The 20,544-nt window shown below is 40.5% G+C and overlaps 1 protein-coding gene and 1 long non-coding RNA gene across 4 annotated transcripts in view; one reads left to right on the top strand and one right to left on the bottom strand.

Annotated features, from left to right (window-relative positions):
- Positions 1 to 13,940, bottom strand: part of ANGPT1 (angiopoietin 1) — a 233,435-nt gene extending 219,495 nt beyond the window's left edge. For all 3 annotated transcript variants that reach the window (XM_080909347.1, XM_080909346.1, XM_080909348.1), the window contains exon 1: positions 13,325 to 13,940. In XM_080909347.1, coding sequence (XP_080765473.1) covers positions 13,325 to 13,621 — 297 coding nt within the window. In that variant the 5' untranslated portion in view covers positions 13,622 to 13,940. The remainder of the gene's footprint in view (positions 1 to 13,324) is intronic.
- Positions 13,605 to 20,277, top strand: LOC308414143. The gene is made up of 4 exons (XR_013974862.1): positions 13,605 to 13,702; positions 14,465 to 14,628; positions 16,974 to 17,092; positions 19,458 to 20,277. It is a non-coding gene; the product is annotated as an uncharacterized lncRNA (long non-coding RNA).
- Positions 20,278 to 20,544: the final 267 nt, after the last annotated feature.

The raw sequence follows: 20,544 nt of genomic DNA on the forward strand, positions 1-20,544 counted from the left end.
CTACTGACTATATTTTGTTCCTATTTGGTGCTTAGATAAGAGAAATATAATCTGGCACCACACTGTAGTTTTTCCAAGAGAAAATATATAGTTAAAATAGCTTAAAACACTATGTTTATTTCGATGTCCATATCAAAATAACCCTCACTTAAAACACTGTGACTAAGTAATTTGCTTGAAAAAAAAAGTAAAAATAGCAATTTTCTCTGACATATTTGTGGGGTTAAAAAGAAATACTGAAACAAGGAGGTAATAGGGAACAGTTCTAGAGAACATCTTCCCATAGAAATTTACACACATGTAAGATAAATGATCCTTATCACCACAAGGGCTGTTTATCAACAATAGACTCTCCAGAGTGTCTAGGAAAACATTACTCACGTTCAGAACCCTTGATCCTGTCCCCTTGCTCAACACTGAGAATTGATTTAAATTTGTGAAGGAAAGTTGAAGAGGCAAAGATGCTAAAGAAAGTCAGATGTCACCCATCCATGAACTCTGAGCTTGGATTCTACACTTTTCTCAATAGAAATGTGCAGCCTTTTGAGATTTATTTAAATGCGATTTAAATTCGATAGCCTTCAGTTTTCTTGTGCTCAAACCTGGTTCGATGATACCCTGTAAGACCACATACGCTTATTTCTTTGGAAGATGACAAAGATTACCAAGGTTGGTCTATGAATACCCAGTTTGTTTTTAAGTCCCTTTTCTAGAACATTCGTTGCATATTTCCACTGGTGACCAACCATCTAATAGTCTTCTCTCCTTCATGTAGACATGTGAGTTTATCAAACACAGGAAATAAAAGAGAACATTCTTGGCAACAGATTTCATTCCCTCATCAGAATAAGGCAAGGGGCATTCTAGTTGTGTCTAGTAGTGTATGAAGTGCACAGTCAAGCACAAGCGTGTGCCTCCCAGCTTCTATCGATGAGCATTTGCCATTTTATCAACTATTCCTGGACAGGAAGAAATTGATAGATAGAATGTGAAAGAAATGGGAGGGGGCAGGGTGGCCATATGAAGAAATGAACCCACAAAACTGAGAACGTTGTTCACGCTGGTTTGATAGTTCTCTATGGACTGAGAAAAAATCTTTACCATTCAGAAGCTTCGTTATATCCTGGAACCTCGCAGAATTACCCCCAAGTAACATAGATGCTGTAATACATATTTAGTCATGTGCACATTTTTAGCAGCATGCACCGGGTACCTGCAATTTGAAAATGCCACACACTGAAGGTGCTCAACAGGAAATGGAGAGACAGGGGTAAGCAAGAAATCAGAGAAGGAGGTGTTTGGTTTCTCAGGGGCTATTTCCACACAGAAATTGGAAGAAAGCTAAATTCAGGTTTGTTGCCAATCTGTTTTGTCCTAACTCTCACATGGAAGTCCGTGTAGGTGTTTTCCCACATCCAAGGGAACACAACTCTAGAATCATGGGTACCTGAATGGCCAGGCCTCCAAGACTAGAAGAAAGCAGACAGGGAAACATCTGCCTCAAGTGCCTCCGTGTTCTTGGCCTCGGACCAAATACCAGAACTATTTTAATTAATAGCAACAAAGATAAATAAAATGGGAAATGAGATGAGAGGCCCTGGCCTAAAAAAACAAGGCTTTCCTTCTCGTTTTTACAACTCTCTGTGTGACCTACCAAAAAAAAGTACATGCAAATAATATTTTAAGTTCCAGAATGTGCTTTCCCTTTTCCAAGTCTGAGGGCCTACTGATAAATCCAAGAGGAAGGTCATGAATTCAATGGAAGCTATTTAAAATGGGCAACCCCCTCTGGTCTCATGTAAAGTAATTGTAAGCCTTTCTTTGGCGGTTCAAAGTTTTCAGATAAACCGTCAGACCCAATTAAGCACTGTGACTTCAAGAAGATGGTGTGTCTGTTGAGCAAGTCCGGAGGGCCTCCAGACAGGGGTCTGTGTGGTCTGTCACCAGACCTGCAGGAGGGACAGAGCCTGGCTATTGTGTTGCAATGGGCAAAGCAACCTGTTACCACAGCCAATTTAACCAAGGGCTTTAGAGCTGCAGTGGGGACAAATGACTAAGACAGGACACGAGGAAGGGGCAAGTCATTTAGTATGGGAGAATTAAGGCTTTGTCCACAAAGGCAAGGGCAGAAACTTCTAAAGGCGGACTTGTAATTTAGGATTAGCAAGAGAAGCCCTCCCTCAGTCCGTGGTTAAATCCTGCCGCTCACTCTGTATGGGTTCCAGGCAGAGTTCTCAGAGCTGGGCTCCCTGTGATTGCCTGCAGATCCTGATGTGTGCCCCTGTGAAACCCTGTGAAAATGGCCTCCTTTCCCTACGCCTCAGTTTCCCCAGGGGACAAGTCAGTCAGGTAAATACCTCCTTACATTAGTTTTCAGAAATATTCAACAAGCATGTAAAATTTTTTCCAGGGAGTCTCATAACGGTTAAAACTGCCCAACACAATATCTGAAATCATCCCTGGTAATATCTAATATTTAACTAATAATTACTGTATAAAGAGCTAACACAATTTATGAATTATGCTTACATCTAAAATAGCTCCATGGTGTAGGATTTTATCCACAATGAAATAGAGAAAGAGAGAAGTGTAGGAATTTGTTCAAGGCCACACAGCAAAGTAAGTACCACTGTCAGGACTCTAAATTCCCGTGGTCTGATTCCAGCACCCAAGTTTTGTCAGTGGGTTGTATCATCTTTAAACTTGACAAAGGAGCAGCGGACAGCCCATTTGCTCTCATGCCTGTCCATCTCAGTAAGTTTGCTTTTCAAAACAGACCCTAGTGAGTTGGTTTCCGCCTCCCTGTACCTTGAAAACCGCCTTAGAGGGACAATGGACTTAGTCAGATGACTCGCTGACTGGTTGCGTGCCTTTCCTTAAGGCTGAGCTCCTGCTATTCCTGTTTCATCCTTAATTTCAAACTCTTAACTCACCCACCGCTACCCCTCTGGAAAAGCCCAGCCTGTCCCCTCCCCCATCCTCTGCCTCCAGGAAGGGATTAGTCACTGGCTACTCTGCTCTGTTGCACCATCCAACAGCCCACCCCATGACTAGTGGGTGGAGGCTCTCTCTCTCTCTCTCTCTCTCTCTCTCTCTCTCTCTCTCTCTCTCTCTCTCTCTCTCTCTCTCTCTCTCTCTCTCTCTCTCTATCTCTCTCTCTCTCTCTCTCAGCTCCTCATCAAAAAAAAAAAAAAAAAAAAAAAAAAAAAAAAAAAAACGGGAGCACAGAAAGCAGGTGGACAGGAGAGATGAGCAGGGACAAAGCTTCTGCCCTTCCTGCTCTGAGGTTTGCCCTCTGCCTTTGCTTTCTGGGCTTTGGTTATGCTCCGTTCCCCTGGCAACAGAGTAAGGCAAGTGTAGGTTGGAAATGCAACTCATCTGACACTCCAAAGACGTGAAAGAAGTGAGGGAAGAAACTGAGAGAGAAGGAGAGGCAGAGGGAGGATGGGAGGTAGTTCCCTTTTAGAATAGTAAGAAAGCTACTAGTTAACCTATGTGAAAAGTGACCTTAGGGCATTCTCTTCCTCTAGGTTTTGGCCTCAGTCCTCTCATCCTGAGCGGGCCAGTCCCATCGGACGCCCTTCAGTCTTTTACTGAATAAAAAAAGAAGAAAAAGTCCCAAGAATTGATATATTTATGAAATTGTCCTTATTCAAAGCCGTAGGTTTTACCCAAATCCGTATAGCTGTCACCTGAGATGCTCAGAGCCTGACCAATCCAGATTGGGATGTTGGCAGCCAACCATTGGACTAGTCCCAGAGACCCCAATGGAGAAGTTAGGGGAAAGACTGAAGGAGCTGAAGGGGTTTGCAACCCCATAGTTCAACTAGGCAACCGGAAACCCCTACCCTAGCTCCCAGGGATTGAACCACTAACCAGAGTACACATGGAGGGACCCATGGTTCCAGCTGCATATGTAGCAGAGGATGGCCTTGTTTGGCATCAGTGGGAGGGGAGGCCCTTGGTCATGTGAAGGCTGGATGACCCAGGGTAAAGGAACGCTATGGAGTTGAGGCAGGAGTGGGTGGACAGGTGGGGGTACACCCTCTTAGAAGTAGGGGGAGAGAATGGGGAGCTTGTGGAGAGGAAACGGGAAAGGGGGATAAGATTTAAAATGTAAAAATAAAATAACCAATAAAAATTAAATCAATATAAAAACCTACCCCCCCCAGAGATAGCTAATAAAAATAAAAAGTAAAAGTAAAAAGAGCAAAAAATCATAATCGAACAGACTAGCATGAAGAATAGGAAAATATCAACATGCCTATACAAGGTTGACTTCCTGTGACTCTCAATAGAATTCTGTTTGAAGTGAATACTGTGCGTTCCAATACTAGGAAATCATTGACCGCCACAGAATCTTAAGTACAGTCAAATGTTGGTGATGTGCCAACAGCTATGTACAATTAGCAAAGTGACACACCCGGCTAATTATTATTCCAACACATGCTAAATAGGGTGAACCTAGACACTTTAAGGGTCCAGAACAGTGAGTGTGTTTGTCTATTTTGGTGATTTCAATATTTAATAACCTTAAGGTGCTCTGTATCTGGCAGATTTTATACTAGTTTAGCAACAATTATTCAGTCTAACAACTGTTAGGTTTCTTTCTCTTTCTTTCTTTCTCTCTCTCTCTCTCTCTCTCTCTCTCTCTCTCTTTCTTTCTTTCTTTGATCTGCCAGCATCAAGGATATACCTGCCTTGTTTTCAATCACCTGGAAGCCCTACTCAGTGTATTTGAAATACATTTCTGGGAACCTATGGGGGCCCTGAGCTGGTTTCTGGCAAGAGAGTAGGGGAGGGTCCTGGGCAGGCCTCTTCCTGTATCCCCTCTTACACCAACCACCTCTCACACTCTTTGTGTGGAAATCAACTTCTGTTATTGCCTCAAATGCATCAGTTCATTTATTCAAAAGTGGAGATAGGGAGGGTCTAGAGGAAGGAAGAGTTGGAGGAGGGAAAACTCTTATCAGGATAGATTGTAGGGAAAACGTCTATTTTCAAGGGAAAAAAATAGAAAAAGAAAGTAAGCAAGAAAATAAATGGTGAAGAAAAGCCCAGTGTGTGATGGGTAGGGTAATCACAGACTAGAAGATGAGATGGGACAGGAAGGTTGTAGGGCTCACTGACCAGCCAGCCTAGAACACTTCATGGTCTCCAGGTCAAAGAGAGAGCCTATCTCCAAATGAACAAATGAATAGATAGATAGATAGATAGATAGATAGATAGATAGATAGATAGATAGGTAGGTAGGTAGGTAGGTAGATAGATAGGTAGGTAGGTAGGTAGGTAGGTAGGTAGGTAGATAGATAGATAGATAGATAGATAGATAGATAGATAGATAGATAGGTAGTAGGTAGATAGATAGATAAAAGTGGACAGAGCCTAATGAATGACTACTGAGGTCACCTTCTGACCATTGCATGTATAATACATACATGTATACCATTACATACATTGTTACACATCCACAAATAATAAACTTCTATCATTGGTATTTTTGATTATTAAAAATTCAGCTTCTTATATACCGATTGAACTAATGCTTGATCACTATTCAAAGACTTCTATTCTTGTTTTTTCAATAGCAAAGGAAAGAGGAAAAAGGCGAGATTGGTGATATTGATAATGCAACACAAATTCCATATCTGACAATTTTGCAATGAGACACGTGGATGCAAGTCGTGAAGGCCAGAGCATCTCTTGAGCAGAAGTCAATAACCACTGAGCTTCCAACTAGCTACCTGCATGTTAACCTCATTAGACATTCACAAATAAAACCTGAGATTATCTACAAAGCATATGCCCTTCCCAATAACTCATCCTGCAGGCAGCCTCAGCAGTCCCATAGAAATATACATGTTTAATGCTCTAGAATGTGGTGCTATGAACGTTTTATGAGTAATTAAGATATTCACACTAGAATTGTATTGCTGTTCCAGCTACTGGTTGACCACACACAAATTGACATCTGTGCTAACTTTTGTATTCCCTCAACAGTTTGAAGCAAACAAGAAATGTAATTTCATTGGAAATATGGAGGAAGTATACTCTAAGGTTATAAATGATTATTTATCTTACACTGAATTTTTCTAATGAAGGCAAAAGAAAAGAGACCTAAACACATCACCAATGAAATGATGGGCTCCGTCTGACTCCATGGAGCATCCACATTTTAGAAATTGCTCACTTGTCTGTTTGGAGGAAAAGATTCTGATCACGGGTTGGCAGCCAAGACAGAGCAAGCCTAACTACATCTCCCAACTAATATTTCCATGTGAGAATTAAAGAAGAGCATTCAGAACCTACATAAACACAGCCGCCAAATACGGGGATATAATCCAGAGGAGGCTTTGCTCTTTAGAAAGTCTTTGATAACAGAGGGGCACATCTTTTGTACACATTGTAAAAAGATTTAAACACTGAGAGGCCCTTCTTCCCTCAGACCACGGGGCCAAAACCAAAGGGGGTTTGGAATTTCCCAACTTCGCTGCAAAGGATAATCTTGTATTGGAACAAAAGTCGTGGGTGACTCAGAATGTAATTAGCGTTGTGCATCTGGGCAAATGGTGCAGCATAGCTTGTGGTATTTAAGAAAAGAAAGAAAGAAATAGAAAGGAAAAGAGAAAAAGAAAAGAGAGAAGAAAGAAAAGAAGGCCCAGGAAAAGGCCATTCATGCATCTATGCTGGGCATTAGCACAGGGAGAAGCAAATGTTTGACTCAGCCTGTTCTATCAGGGTTGATAATACCCAGCATTTGGCAACAGAGAACCCCACTCCTTGCTCCTCCCACTGTCAACTGTCTGTTCACTTTCTAATGTTTGATCTGAAATGAATAGGAGGGAAGTCGTTTTCCATGTGCACTACAAGCAAGTAGAGAAGCTGACTGAAGTTCACGGCCCAGACCACAAAATGGTTCCGACGTCTTGTCAGCATCTTTGCTAATACCTCAGCCAACAGGATGCAACAAGCTCAGGAATCAGAAGAACCCAGAGGTGGAAAATCAGAATTGTTTTCCAGGTGCTTTTTCTCTTCTGCATGATTAGCCTCAAGACCATTTCTCTGTTCACATGATAATGGGTAGGGGAAAGAAAAGACACAAAATTCCCTTATTTGTACTGTGAAATGTCACCTCCCGGCATGACAAATACCATGCCAAGAACTGGTTTAGTAGAGCTTTCTTCCAACTGGCAAAGTCCTGGCTTGGCCTCCTGGAGATCAATGTTTTTCCCACACAACCAATTTCACAGTTTACCTTGCAGTAGTCCCAATATTAGTGCTATTTTGCTCTATGATGTAGAGTAGGCTTAAGAATTTCTTAAAGGGCCAGCTACTAAAATAAATATTTAAGCTTCACTGGTTATTCAGTTTCAACAGCAATTCCTCCATTCTGCCTTTGTAGGATGAGCACAGCCTTGAACAATACATAGAGGGATGAGGGTGGTTGTAGTTCTGTTGCAATCAAACTTTATTTATAAACACGGTGTGAGAGACAGGATTTGGCTCAAGGGCAATGGTTTGATGACTTTTGACGCAAATTGGGTCAAAGATCCTCACATTGCATATCTAGAGGGTAATATGTGGAATCTAGTTAAGTATTATTGTCATAAATGTTATTTATGCTTTGAATAGCTCCACCTAATTACTCCTTTCACTGCTAGTTGAAAAAAGTGTTTTCTTCTATTTGTGTCCGTAAGAGGGCTTGGCTCTAAGATCTCCTGTTGGAGAACATAATTTAGAGATGCTTAAGTCTCTTATACAAAATACCAGAATATTTTTGTATTCATTATACACATTGCATATTTTAAAACAATGCTGGAATTCTCATATTACCTACTATAACCTAAAAGCTGTGCAAATGATTGTTTGACCAGGAACTAATCACAACTGTCCATGTTTGATTCAGTCCAGATCCACGTCTTTGAAGGATTTTTGATCTGAGGTTGGTTGAATTTGTGACTATGAAGTCGCATCCCCTACCCAGTGTCTTAGGAGACCTTTGTCAAACAGTCATTGACAAAAGAATTAAACCCAAAGGATAAATAATGCAGCCAATAAAAATTAACCAGCATTTGAAGTTTTTATTTCATCTTACATCATGCCTGTGATAATCAAACTATTGCTAATTGAGGCCCTACTATGTGCTATGCTCTCTTTCCGGTATATTGAATTAAAAAGAGACAAAGACCGTGTTATACGGAAGCATACATGACTACAAATGGATAAGACAGAATAAATAATTTGAGAAACAATAGTGAATATTATGCCACAGAGCAGTAAATGCCATTAAAAAATGTGGTTTTGGGTTCCCTCCCTGAGACTGAAGATGAAGTCCCCTTTGCTGCAAGTTCCATGCACTTCAAACACAGGACCCATGGAGCTGAGCTGGATATGCTCTGAACCCCTCCCAGATAAAGGTCAGCTTTCATGGTTCCAGAAGTTGCCATCCAATCTTCCAAGGGATAGAAGCAACCAGTGGTCCTACCCAGCTATGGTACCTCTGAACCACAGAAACCAGCATAGCACAATGGCCCTAAGAGTGTAACAGTGGCACCCATCTTTGGCAGCAACCAACTGTTCTCTAACTAGACTCAAGACCAGTTCAACAAGAAAGTTGCTGGAAAGTTAGCCAGGCGTAGAAAATTATCTAAGGCTGGGGAAGTTGGAAATTAGGAGAAAATCTATATTCACCACTTTATTAAAGAAGCATAGTATCTAACTATATTCTAAAAATTCCTTCTTAAAGCTACAGATAAGCTTACCCCTCATCAAAGAAATGTCTCTTTGTAACAAATGGAGACCATTACAAAACAAACCCAAAAAAGAAAAACAAACAAAAACAACAAAAACCAAACAAACAAACAAACAAAAAAACAAAAAAACAAAAAAACCCTACAACTGACCCATATGCAGAAAAAGGCCTAGCGCCAAAATATATCTACAGCATAGTTCCTGAACTAGGGGAAAGGAGAAGGTGGAAAAAAAATACGAGAACTAGAGGACCAGAAAATTTGATGTAAGAACGTGTCTCTTAAAAATGTCAGAGATGCTACCCTTATGAAAGTCTTCTCATAATTGGTGCAATACAAGACCAGAACACCTGAACAAGGGTGTTATCAATAGACACAGTAACAATAACAGTAGAGTCAGTTACAGGCAACTAAGAGAGCGGGAGCAATAGTCTTCCTCAGGAAGAGCCCCCCCCAATTAATTATCTAATATCAAAATTCATATACATACTAGTAAAATTATAAACAGACTGAACATGCTGTATTTATTTACTTAAGAATTAAACAAAAACAAAGAGGTCATGAATTCAAAAAATATTCAAGGATATATACAAAAGAGATTGGAGAAAGGAAATCAAAGGTAGAAATGACACAATTATATTTTACTTTAAAAATCTATAAAACAGGGCAGTGTAACACATTAGCAAGTCACTCAACAGGCCAAGGAGGAAAAGGTGGCTCAAAAAGAACTTCTGAGGGCAGGAAGACCTAAGAGAGACAGACAGACACATCCAGGCTAATTGCTGAGGACCAATTTTCCACAGAGTAAATAGCCTGTAAGTGCCTGGGGCAGGAAGGAGCTTGCTTCTTGGAGAAATCACAAGAAAGGCCAAGCCATTTGAGTGTCTGGAATGTCCTTTGAAGGTAACAATGATGAGACCAGAGAGCTGCTCGAGGGAGGATGTGAAGGGGCTTTGTGTACGCAGTTGGGATTCCATTCCTGCATGATGGGGAGCTATGGGAAGACTTTAAGGAAGGAAGGAACACACTTTAATCATTTTCAATGACATAAACCAGTGATTACATATGGAATTCGCAGTATAAAGAGGAGGGTCCGTGAGAAATGATGAAACCTCAGGGATGCAGTCTCTAGGAAGAGGATGCTCCTTGGCCCTACACTCTGAGCTCTACTGAAAGAAGTAATAGTGGTGGTAAGCTTGTGTTGAGTTGATAATGCCTACAGCTGCCCAGGTTCTGTGGAAGAAAAGAGGGCCGGCCAGTTGATGAGCTCTAGGCCAACAGGAGAACCTTTCTTGAAAGTGCTAAACAGAGATCCTGAGATGATAGTTCCAGTTGTTGTCTGAACTCTACACACATGTCCACGCACACCTACACTCGCATGCATGCAACATATAAACACATTAATATAATAATATAATAATATTATATTAATATAATAATAATAGTAAGAATAATAACAAGAGTGATAACCAAAACGTCTATGACCCCAGCATTTAGGCAGCCGAGGCAAGAGGGTTGACCAGCCACAAGTTTGAGGCCACCCTGCGCTATAGTACACAGTGTGTTCCAAATGCTGTCTTGGAGTACAGAATAAGACCTAGTCTTAACAAACAAATAAACCTACCAATAAAGAGCAGCAGCAAAACCAGCAACAAATTTCAAGAGAGGCCAATGAGAAGGCTTAGAGGTAAAGGTGCTTGCCACCAAGCCTGAAGACCAGAGCTTGATCTCTGAAACCTACATAGTAGGTTGTTCTCCAACCTCCACAGGAGGGGGAGGGGAGATTTTACCCCCACCCCCACCCCCAAGAATAGAAAATGGCAGAAACCTAACATCCATTTCTATTCCCCATTAGTTACCCAAGATGTGGGTAACTCTCATTCATCTGGTACCACTGGAAATATTTCCAAAACAGAGCTTTATAATATAGGAGCCACAAATAATATAGGAGCCTCAAACGCAAACATCTACTGTGATGTTAGATATATAATTACACGGTTCTCTTCTTTCCGCCAAGTGTGATCGTCCTCCATCACATTAACAAAGGAATAATCATCCAAGTGGACCTCCTTGAATTAAGCCCATTATGTCAGGAGAGCCACACCACAACGGTCCCCTTGCGTAACTCGGTTGGCCGTTGTAAAACTACACAGTTGAGGAGTGACAGTTGACAGTCTTATAAAGTGACATGTGTGATGGCCAATATCTAATATCCACTTTGCCAGTGTTTAAAGATGTGAGCAGATTATCACAGCAATCGTCTCCATTCATATCGCTTTGGTAATATGTTTATACATCAGGAGCTTCCCTGACAGTTCTCATCACTCTTTGATTAATAATTTTTTGAATAAATGCCTGAACTAATTCACAGTATGTATGCTGTTTGCATTGGTTTCTGCGCAACATTGCTTCTTAACTTATAGCAACTACTTAGAATAAAAATAGAAATACGTAAAGTAAATTGTAAGTATTGTCTTTGGAGTAATTACAGTAAGCTATGTGCATATGAGTTCAAAACAAGCATATTACATAAACTTCGGAGTCTGAGTTGAAGAAAACACTAATTAAGGGAAATTTATGAGAGTCTTTAGCAAGTTTTTTGATGAATGCATTTATTTGGTTACTTGATCCTCCAACCAATCACAGTAAGCATGACAAAAGATATGCAAATTCAAACAGACAATAGTGAAACCAACTGCTCTGACTCATAACAACTGCTCCATTTCAACATGCATTCAGCTTGATTCATTCTTGTGACGATTGATATAACCAAGGAACATTTTAATACTTAATGCTTGGCCATAATCTGAAAGCTATGCCATAATCTCTGGCTAAGAACAAAGCCAATGAGAACCAAATTTATTTGACAAAACAAAGTAACATATCAAATGTGTGCATGATGTAACCCCAGCAGAACTGCCCTGTCTCTGCTGAATAATTGTAAAGCAACAACAGAAAATATGCATTGCTGTGTGAATCACCATTTTGGTTGTCTGCTTAAAGCAAACAATACATTATGTTTTTGCCAGAATAGCTCATCCATGACTTAGAACTATACTTCCCACTGGTACCCTCCTCAAAGAGCCCAGATTGATCATGATTCAGTTTTCATTTAAAACACTGTGGATGGGATATTAACAAACTATTAAACCTAAGTCATTCCACGACGAGCTGCCATGGAAACACCAGATGCCCTCCGATAAGGTCATTCTATGAATAGAGCTGGAAAATGTGTCTCGGATCCTCAGAGATCGTTTGCCTGTGTTTGGTGCCGCAGTCTTAACTTTTCACCTGTGATCGGTAGTGGGGACCCGCAGTTCCAAGTCTGGGAACTCCAGAAGTCCCAAGCTCGTGCTTACACGCTGAAAGAAATAACTGATCCTAGTTCAGTCCCTAGTGGACGAGAGGAGAAGCGCTACCTAACGCCAGGCATGATTCAGCAGCAGGCGCAGACCTAAGTAAGTAACTGGGACCACACAGAACAGAAGTTTGCCTCTCCCCCATCCCTTGTCCTCTAAGAGGGCTTGCTGTGGTCCCAGCAGCCTTACTCACGATGTTCCTGCCCACATTTAGCACAGGTCCCTGAGGAGAAGCGTTTGCAAAGGCGGTCATGCCTCTAAAAGCATGTTCTTACTTGTTACATAGCTAAACAGAGATCAAGTACTCATCATGGAAAAGGCAGTCTGAACAGCACCTACAAAATATTCTGTGGCTTATGACAAAAGACCCACGCACTGATCGATGTGGCTTCTATAAACTGCGATTCAATATGCACTCAGCATTACCGTTCCTCAAGAGACTAAGGCTCCCAAATGGCACTGTCACTGTCCCTAAGCCAGGAAACTGAGGCTTGTCAGGAATTAGCACAACCTTCTTGTGTTCAACCCAGTGTGCAGGTGCACACAGGAGACGTCATGGGCTGAGTTTCTACCCTCGATATGGGCAAAATCCCTTTCTTACAATTTCCCATCAGAAGCTATTTTCTTGATTTCAGATGTCAGTCCACATATGGCCACTTGTAAAGTTACGTTCCTTTAACTTACAAATACAACCTTTCTAAACACATATAATAAGGGGACTTTATACTTATTTAATAATTTTATTAAAAGTTGGGGGCTAAGCATTTTATAGAGGAAATTTTCCCATGGCAACTCACATTACTTTACATTCTATTTAAACCTCTGTTAATGTCACCATTATGATTTCCTTTTACAACAACGTGTCCAAGAAGCGCGCATTTTCTTTTTCAAAGTTGCGCTTTGACAGGCAGAATGCTCAAAATAAACTTTAGGGGGAAAAAAACAAAAAACAACAACAACAACAACAAAAAGAAAACAGGGTTGGCATAAAATTTGCTAGTGTTAGATGCATATTTAGGAAGCCAGAGGTTCCTACAAGACCCTTGGCTTACCCAGGAAGTTGAGCCCGGAGAAAGCGAGAGCCCTTTTCTTTTGCAAACACTGCCCCCCCTGGAGAAAAAGGTAAACACAAATGCCCCCTATGGAACTCCGAGCTCGCTGCAGAGCGGGAAGGGAAACGCTCAGAGCAATTAGAAACCGAAAGCGATCACTTACTTTTTGCAGCCACTGAGTATAATTTTCCATCACATGCTCCAGATGCTGGAGTTTCTGGGAAGAGAAATCCGGCTCCACGTGCGGAGCATCCCTTTGCAGAGCGTTGGTGTTGTACTGTTCCGTCGTACTCTCCCGGCAGTTCCCGTCGTGTTCTGGAAGAATGAAAGTGTAGGCACATTGCCCGTGTTGAATCCGGTTATATCTTCTCCCTCCGTTTTCTGGACTCCGGCGCTGGTTGCTGCACCCTATGTGAGTCAGAATGGCAGCGAAGAATGCAAAGGAAAGGAAAACTGTCATTGTACTGCCAGAACTCGTCTTCCGTGCCTCCTGCAAAGCTTGCTCCTCTCTTCCGACCTTTAAACTAGTTCTTTATGTCAGGTAAAACTGCTTGTTTGACTCTCTCCCCGTTAGAGAAAGCGTTTGAAGAAGATCCACAGAAAACTAGCCATTTGTTAGCTTTGTTCTAAAAAGCGTTACTTGAAAACAAAATTACTGTAATGATAGTTCCCTTCGTTAAAACTTGAGATATTTATTGCAATAGTAGCTTAGATTTATTGTTTCCTCTCTGTGGAACCGTTCAGCTTGGAGTCTGCCCGAGTCAGCTGCGAGTACATATTCTAGCCCCTTTCCTCTACCCTATCTGCAGCAGATCTGCTATTTTCTCCCAGACCTCAGTGAGTTTTATTAAGGTTGCACATCCAAGCCAAGCTGGAAGCAGGCAGCCTTCACAAGATGACTTGACAGGAATGCATGAGTGTGCCCCTATGCTAAGGATTGCTGATGGCTTTGAGCGGCGGATCGGCTTACAAATTGGCTAGATGCGCATGACCTCGATCATGTATGGGCCTCCCGCCCCCTTCCGCAGACAATTGCCTCGAGTCCTTAGCAGATGCACGGAAAATCAATAAACAGAGCAGTCCACCTTAATACGTTTGGGTGTGCTTGCTGACCTACTAAAAGCTAGCAAGCTGGAGATGTGTGTTTCAAAGTTACTGTTTAATTGAGAGACCCTAATTTGGCATAATCTCCAACGGATTATTTTTATATAATTCTGTAAAATTATTCATTTTTTTTTACTCTGGGAAAAAAAACATTTTAAAACTATTTTTAGTAATGGCATTCTCCCTTTTATTTACATAGACTTTAAGGAGGAGAAGAGAAGAGTCAAAGGATCAAATTATCAAGGAAATTACCATAATTTGTCACTCAAAGCAACATATCACGTGCATACTAAGCAGTATTTTGAAAGCACCTTCTGGGATATGGATTTTAAATGAAGCTGGTTTCTTGGTCAGAATGCAGCTGTGAGTATAAATTGAGAAACTTCCCTACAACAACAGTGTGGTTACAGTTTAAGACAGTGGCCTGAGAATTATTAATTCCTGTGGTACATGCTAATCATATATTTCACAAGAACCTCCGGCATTGCTATGGCTGGCGTTAACACTGGTATGGAAATTCCACACAAATCCTCTGTGGCTGCAGAGGCAAACCATCTGAGAACAGGCACGGATCAGGTGTGCAATGGCTTATACAAGAGAGACCTCTGAGGTTTTACTAAGGAAAAAGCCATATGATTGAAAGGTGCTTTCCTAAGTACAGAAAAAAGAAATCCTAAGTACACACACACACACACACACACACACACACACACATATATATATATTCCTAAGTACATATATATATATTCCTAAGTTCATATATATATATTCCTAAGTACATATATATATTCCTAAGTACATATGTATGTATTCCTAAGTACACATATATATTCTTAAGTCCACACACATATATATATATATTCCTAGGTACATATACATATATTCCTAAGTACACATATATATTTCTAAGTACATATATATATATATATTCCTAAATACACATATATGTTCCTAACTACATATATATGTATATTTATATTCCTGAATACACATATATATTCCTAAGTACATATATATGTATATTTATATTCCTAAGTACATATATATATTCCTAAGTACACACATATATATTCCTAAGTACATATATATATATTCCTAAGTACACACATATATATATTCCTAAGTACACACATATATATATTCCTAAGTACACATATATATTTCTAAGTACACATATATATATTTCTAAGTACAAATATATATATTCCTAAATACACACATATATTCCTAAGTACATATATATATGTATATTTATATTCCTAAGTACACATATATATTCCTAAGTACACATCTATATTCCTAAGTACATATATAATTCCTAAGTACACACATATATATATTCCTAAGTACATATATATATATTCTGAAGTACACACATATACATATTCCTAAGTACATATATATATTCCTAAGTACACACATATATATTCCTAAGTATATATATATATATATATATATATATATATATATATATATATATATATTCCTAAGTACACACATATATATATTCCTAAGTACACACATATATATATTCCTAAGTACACATATATATTTCTAAGTACACACATATATTTCTAAGTACATATATATATTCCTAAATACACATATATTCCTAAGTACATATATATATTTATATTCCTAAGTACACATATATATTCCTAAGTACACACATATATATATATATATATGTATATATATACATATATATGGGTAAAGATATAGTCATACAGTCAAATACATAGACCTAGAAGGATTATGGAATTTAGGATGGCATCAGGATATGTCTGCAGTGGATGTGTGTACATGCAGAGTTTTCATTAGGAACTGCGTGGGCTTTGGGAGTGAAAGAGCCTCTCCTCTCAGGCATGTGTACAAACAGAAGCCACAGTGTGACTCTTGAGTTCTGGGTGGGAGTCGAACAGTGGGTGAGGGGCATTGGTCTTTAGGGAAAGAAGTAGAGGTCAAAACCGACCCCAGAAAGGTAAAGGAACAGTGATGATATTCATTGGTCCTTTCCACACCAGATAACACGTTTCTGAGCAGACGATACTTTATGCCAAACATAGGAGTATAATACCTCTCACCCCTACAAGAGACTTGTGTTATTACAAGCGTCATGGGAAAGAGTGCTCTTTTGCAGCGATGCATTATGGGAAAGAGTCGAGGCAATAATGCTACTTGAGAGTTTGCTATTTATCAGCTCACCTTAAGCACTCCTTCCGTATTATGTCATTTAATCATGGCAGCAAACCTAAGACACAGGTACTATATTTTACGTCTTTTTTTAGCACAAGAAAACTGAGTCACAGAAATGCTGCTCAGTTAGACATGATGGGATAAATGGGCTCTGATCCTAACTTTGTAACTATTAGGATAGCCTGTCTTCGAAAACCTCTGAAAGGAAAACAAAAATAAAGGAACAAACAAAAAACATCTCAGAAGGGCTCCACTCAAAGCAGGCTGCTTGATGGTACCCAGGAAAGAGAGGATTAGGTAGTTTACCTCTCTATTGATTTTAACACAGTGACTCATGTAGCCAGGATGACCTTGACCTTCTGATATCCAGGCTTCTCCAAGCTACTCCTGTATCAACACGCCTAATGTTCGTAGAGCTGGGGATGGAACCCAAGCTTCCTGTAAGTTAGGCAGACTCTCTACCAACTGAAGTATTTTACCCCCTGAAATATGACATAATTCTTTCTCTGCAGCTTTCACAAAGCGATGGATATCCGCAAGGATGAAGCAGACTGGGAATACATTGCTTCCCAGCAACGCTTATGCTGAAAATGGCCATCCATACAGAGAAGAGTGTCCAAAAACAACACCTGTAAGTGCTTTGTTAAGAAGTAAATGCAGCTGAAAACTGGCAAAGGGTTCATGAAGGAGCAGTGAGGTCTCTGTTACTACGCCACTGTGTTTGAAAATGGCCATGACTGTTGGAAGTCCCCTCTCTGGTGGGTCAGAGCCTGCTTTCCTTGTGAACTTTCCAGTCTGAACAAATAAAGGCAAAACGCAGTATCCACAGGGAAGCCTGGGTATCTAGGAAGAGGGAAAAAGAAGCAAGCCTAAAAGAGTCGAAGGTGCCCAAGGGAAGAAAAGAAAGATTCAAGGTTTTTGCCAGAAAAACAGAAATCCACAATGCTGGAAGTGTTAGTACCACTCTAAATAAAAAGGTCCGAAGATTGGGCACAAGCAGGTAATAAACATGAAGATGTCTGTAAACCCCTTTGTTCTAAAGCTCCAGTTGCAGGACAGTGGAGGACTTGGGGAGCCCCCACTGATTCAGGTTAACATGCTCAGGGGCCATGGATCTGACCAAGGGTGACGGCTGTCTCCAGCTATTCAGATGTATTGTACAGTTCAGGGGGTGATTGGAAGACCAAGCCTTAGAGTTGTTTCTCTCTCACCTCCAAACGTGCTATAATTTTAAAGAGATAATCACATTATGCTAAAGACTGGGATAGGCTGGATTAATGGCTTGTGGGCTGTAAGTCCGATCTACACATAGTCCTGCAAATGCTGCAGTTTCCATTGAGAGCAGGGTCCCCTTGAAAATCAGCACTTCATGCCACTTACTGTGACCCAAGAGTCAGGTTTTGTTGCTTTCTTTGTGAAGCTTTCCTGACTTCAATAAAGTACAATAAGCAGCCATGTTTCCGCTAAGTCAGAATTACCACCTCTTTGTACCTCTTGGGTTTCTGATTGCTTACTTGATTCATTTATTTTTGTTTCTCTCCTTTTCTGCCTCCGAGCAGCTAAAATGGTCTCTTTACCCTCGAATGCCCAGCATTTATTGTACACTATTTGAAAGACTGAAACAGTAAATAAGAAACAGATAGAATAACAAGTCACTTAACTGGTGCATTTCTCTGGCGATCTGGAAACTACAAGACTGTCCACATCCATTACATTTGTTGAGTAAATTTTTCTAGAACCTCTAAGCACAAGGGAGTACAGTAAATCTAAACTTACCCTAAAGAATGAGATAGACTTAAAACCGTAGTACAATATCAATTCATATGGTTTAAAATAAATAATTCAAAATTGTTTAAAAAATAATTTAAACAAACTTTTCATTTAACGTTTTTTTGAACCCACAGTGGTGTGTTATTGTATCATCTTGCAGATAAGAAAATTGGGTCGCATAAGGGTTAATTAACCGAGGACTGTGACTATTTATGTGACAGAGCAGGAACTACATCTTTAAGTCATCTTAGCCCCGTGTTTCTCAGTGAAGTAGGTTGCATACAAGAGTGCTTCAGTAATTAGGCCTCACATAGAAGGCGTTTCTTAGTACCCAGGATTCGGGAATGGCAGGCATCTATTCCCAACCTCAGCATAATAGATTTATATTACAATTGACCCAAATAGGGTTAAGAGTAAATCAGAGGACACTGGTATTGTGGTCTCTTCTGCTCATCAACAGGGACACGGGCTCTTCAGTGCATATGGAATGGTTAGTTCCACCTCAGATTACTCATGTGTAAGCAGCAAGATCACCCACCGCAGATGAAAATGCTACATGATTCTGATCCGGAAGACGATGGGCAGCTAAAATGGCCTTCTGGCAGCCTGCCATGGCTATGTGTGAAATGTTTCTTGCCGAGGTGACTTGAGAAACATGGCTAAAAGCTGTAGATGTTGCAGAAGATGAGCTGATGGCTGGGGTCATAGGCAGATGAGGAAACGACTTCTTAAGTATAGACTTGCCTTCTGTGGAAGGATTCCCTAGTGATGACTGAGGGTCTGGCTTGAGAAGTTAATTTTTAACCCTAGCAAATGAAGTCAGAAGGAGCTAAGGCAGAATGTGCTCTGGGAAAGAATAGGAGGAGTAAAGGCCCCAGGCAAAGATCTGGAGATGGAGATCTAGAGTCAGAGAAATTTGGGTGGTCTGTGAGAATAAGGTCAAAGGAGAGGGAATTGTGTTTATGTGACCACCGGAGAACAAGAGAAGGGGACAGTTGGGGTAAGATGGTATTTCCTGTGGATAAAAAGGGCCATTGGTCCTTATTTTATATGTGAGAACAATATATGGATCATAGGGACTTTGACTATGAACAAATAGATCAGTCTTCTGATTGTAGAAAATATGACTTTCTTATTGATGTCTAACTCCTCATTTTCTTGGCACAGGGTAGACCTTGGGTAAGTACCATACAGCCGACTAATGAAACATTTCCTTTATGTTTCAGTGCCGACAGTAATAGGCAAGGAGTATCACTTGGGTACTCAGACACCAAAAGGAATCCCAGATATGGTGGCAAAATAATCCCTAAAAATAATCCCATGTGCGGACAACATGAACCAGCATGGAAAAGCACTCAGCAAACATCTTAGAATTACCTTCTGTCATGTTATCACGTGCTGTTTATATAGAGGAGATGTTCTATGCACACTTAGTAGGGAAAACAGAGATGAGCTTTAATGGAGCAGAAATGCAGATACCAGCACTTCTGCGCACAACCGGAAGAGTCTACAATGTCATCCAGCATGCCGTGGGCATCTTTATAAACAAACAAGTTAAGGGCAAGATTCTGACCAAGAGGATTAATGTGCAGATTGAGTACATCAAGCACTCGAAGAGCAGAGACAGCTTCCCGAAGCGGGTGAGGGAGAAGGATCAGAAGAAAAAAGAAGCCAAAGAGAAGGGGACCTGGGTTCAGCTGAAGCGCCAGCCTGTGCCAGCCAGAGAAGTGCACTTTGTGAGGACTAACGGAAAGGAACCTGAGCTGCTGGAGCCCGTTTCCTGTGAATCCATGGCCTAATGTACAGAGAGAAATAAAGGATCCACAGCAAACACTTCAAAGTGTTTTCCTAAACATAAGTAAACAAACAAACAAACAAACAAATCAATCAATCAATCAATCAATAAATCAATAAAAGACAAAGCTGATAAATAATGATTGTGGTGATTTGAATAAGACATCCCTATAGGTTCAGGTATTTCAATACGTCATCATCATTTGGTGACACTGTTTGGGAGAGGTAGTGTGGCCTTGCTGAAGGCCCTGGAGGCAGATCTTGGTGGTCTTGTCCCCTTTCTAGTTCATTCTCTGTTAGGTGCCGGCAGATGAGGTTGCAAATGCTTCCTAAAGCCTCTCCTGCTAATGTGGAGGTTTTGTGAAAACACCCGAAAAAATAAACCCATCTTTTCGAGCTTGCTCCGGGTCTTGTGTTTTATCATGATAAGAAGTAACTGATATTGCACCCTAGCCATTATCACACAGCTAGAACTTGGTGACTTCACACTTTCTGTCCATTTTGATCTTGGAATGAAAG

The sequence above is a fragment of the Micromys minutus genome, assembly GCF_963924665.1.
Source record: "Micromys minutus genome assembly, chromosome: 33".
NCBI lineage: Eukaryota > Metazoa > Chordata > Mammalia > Rodentia > Muridae > Micromys > Micromys minutus.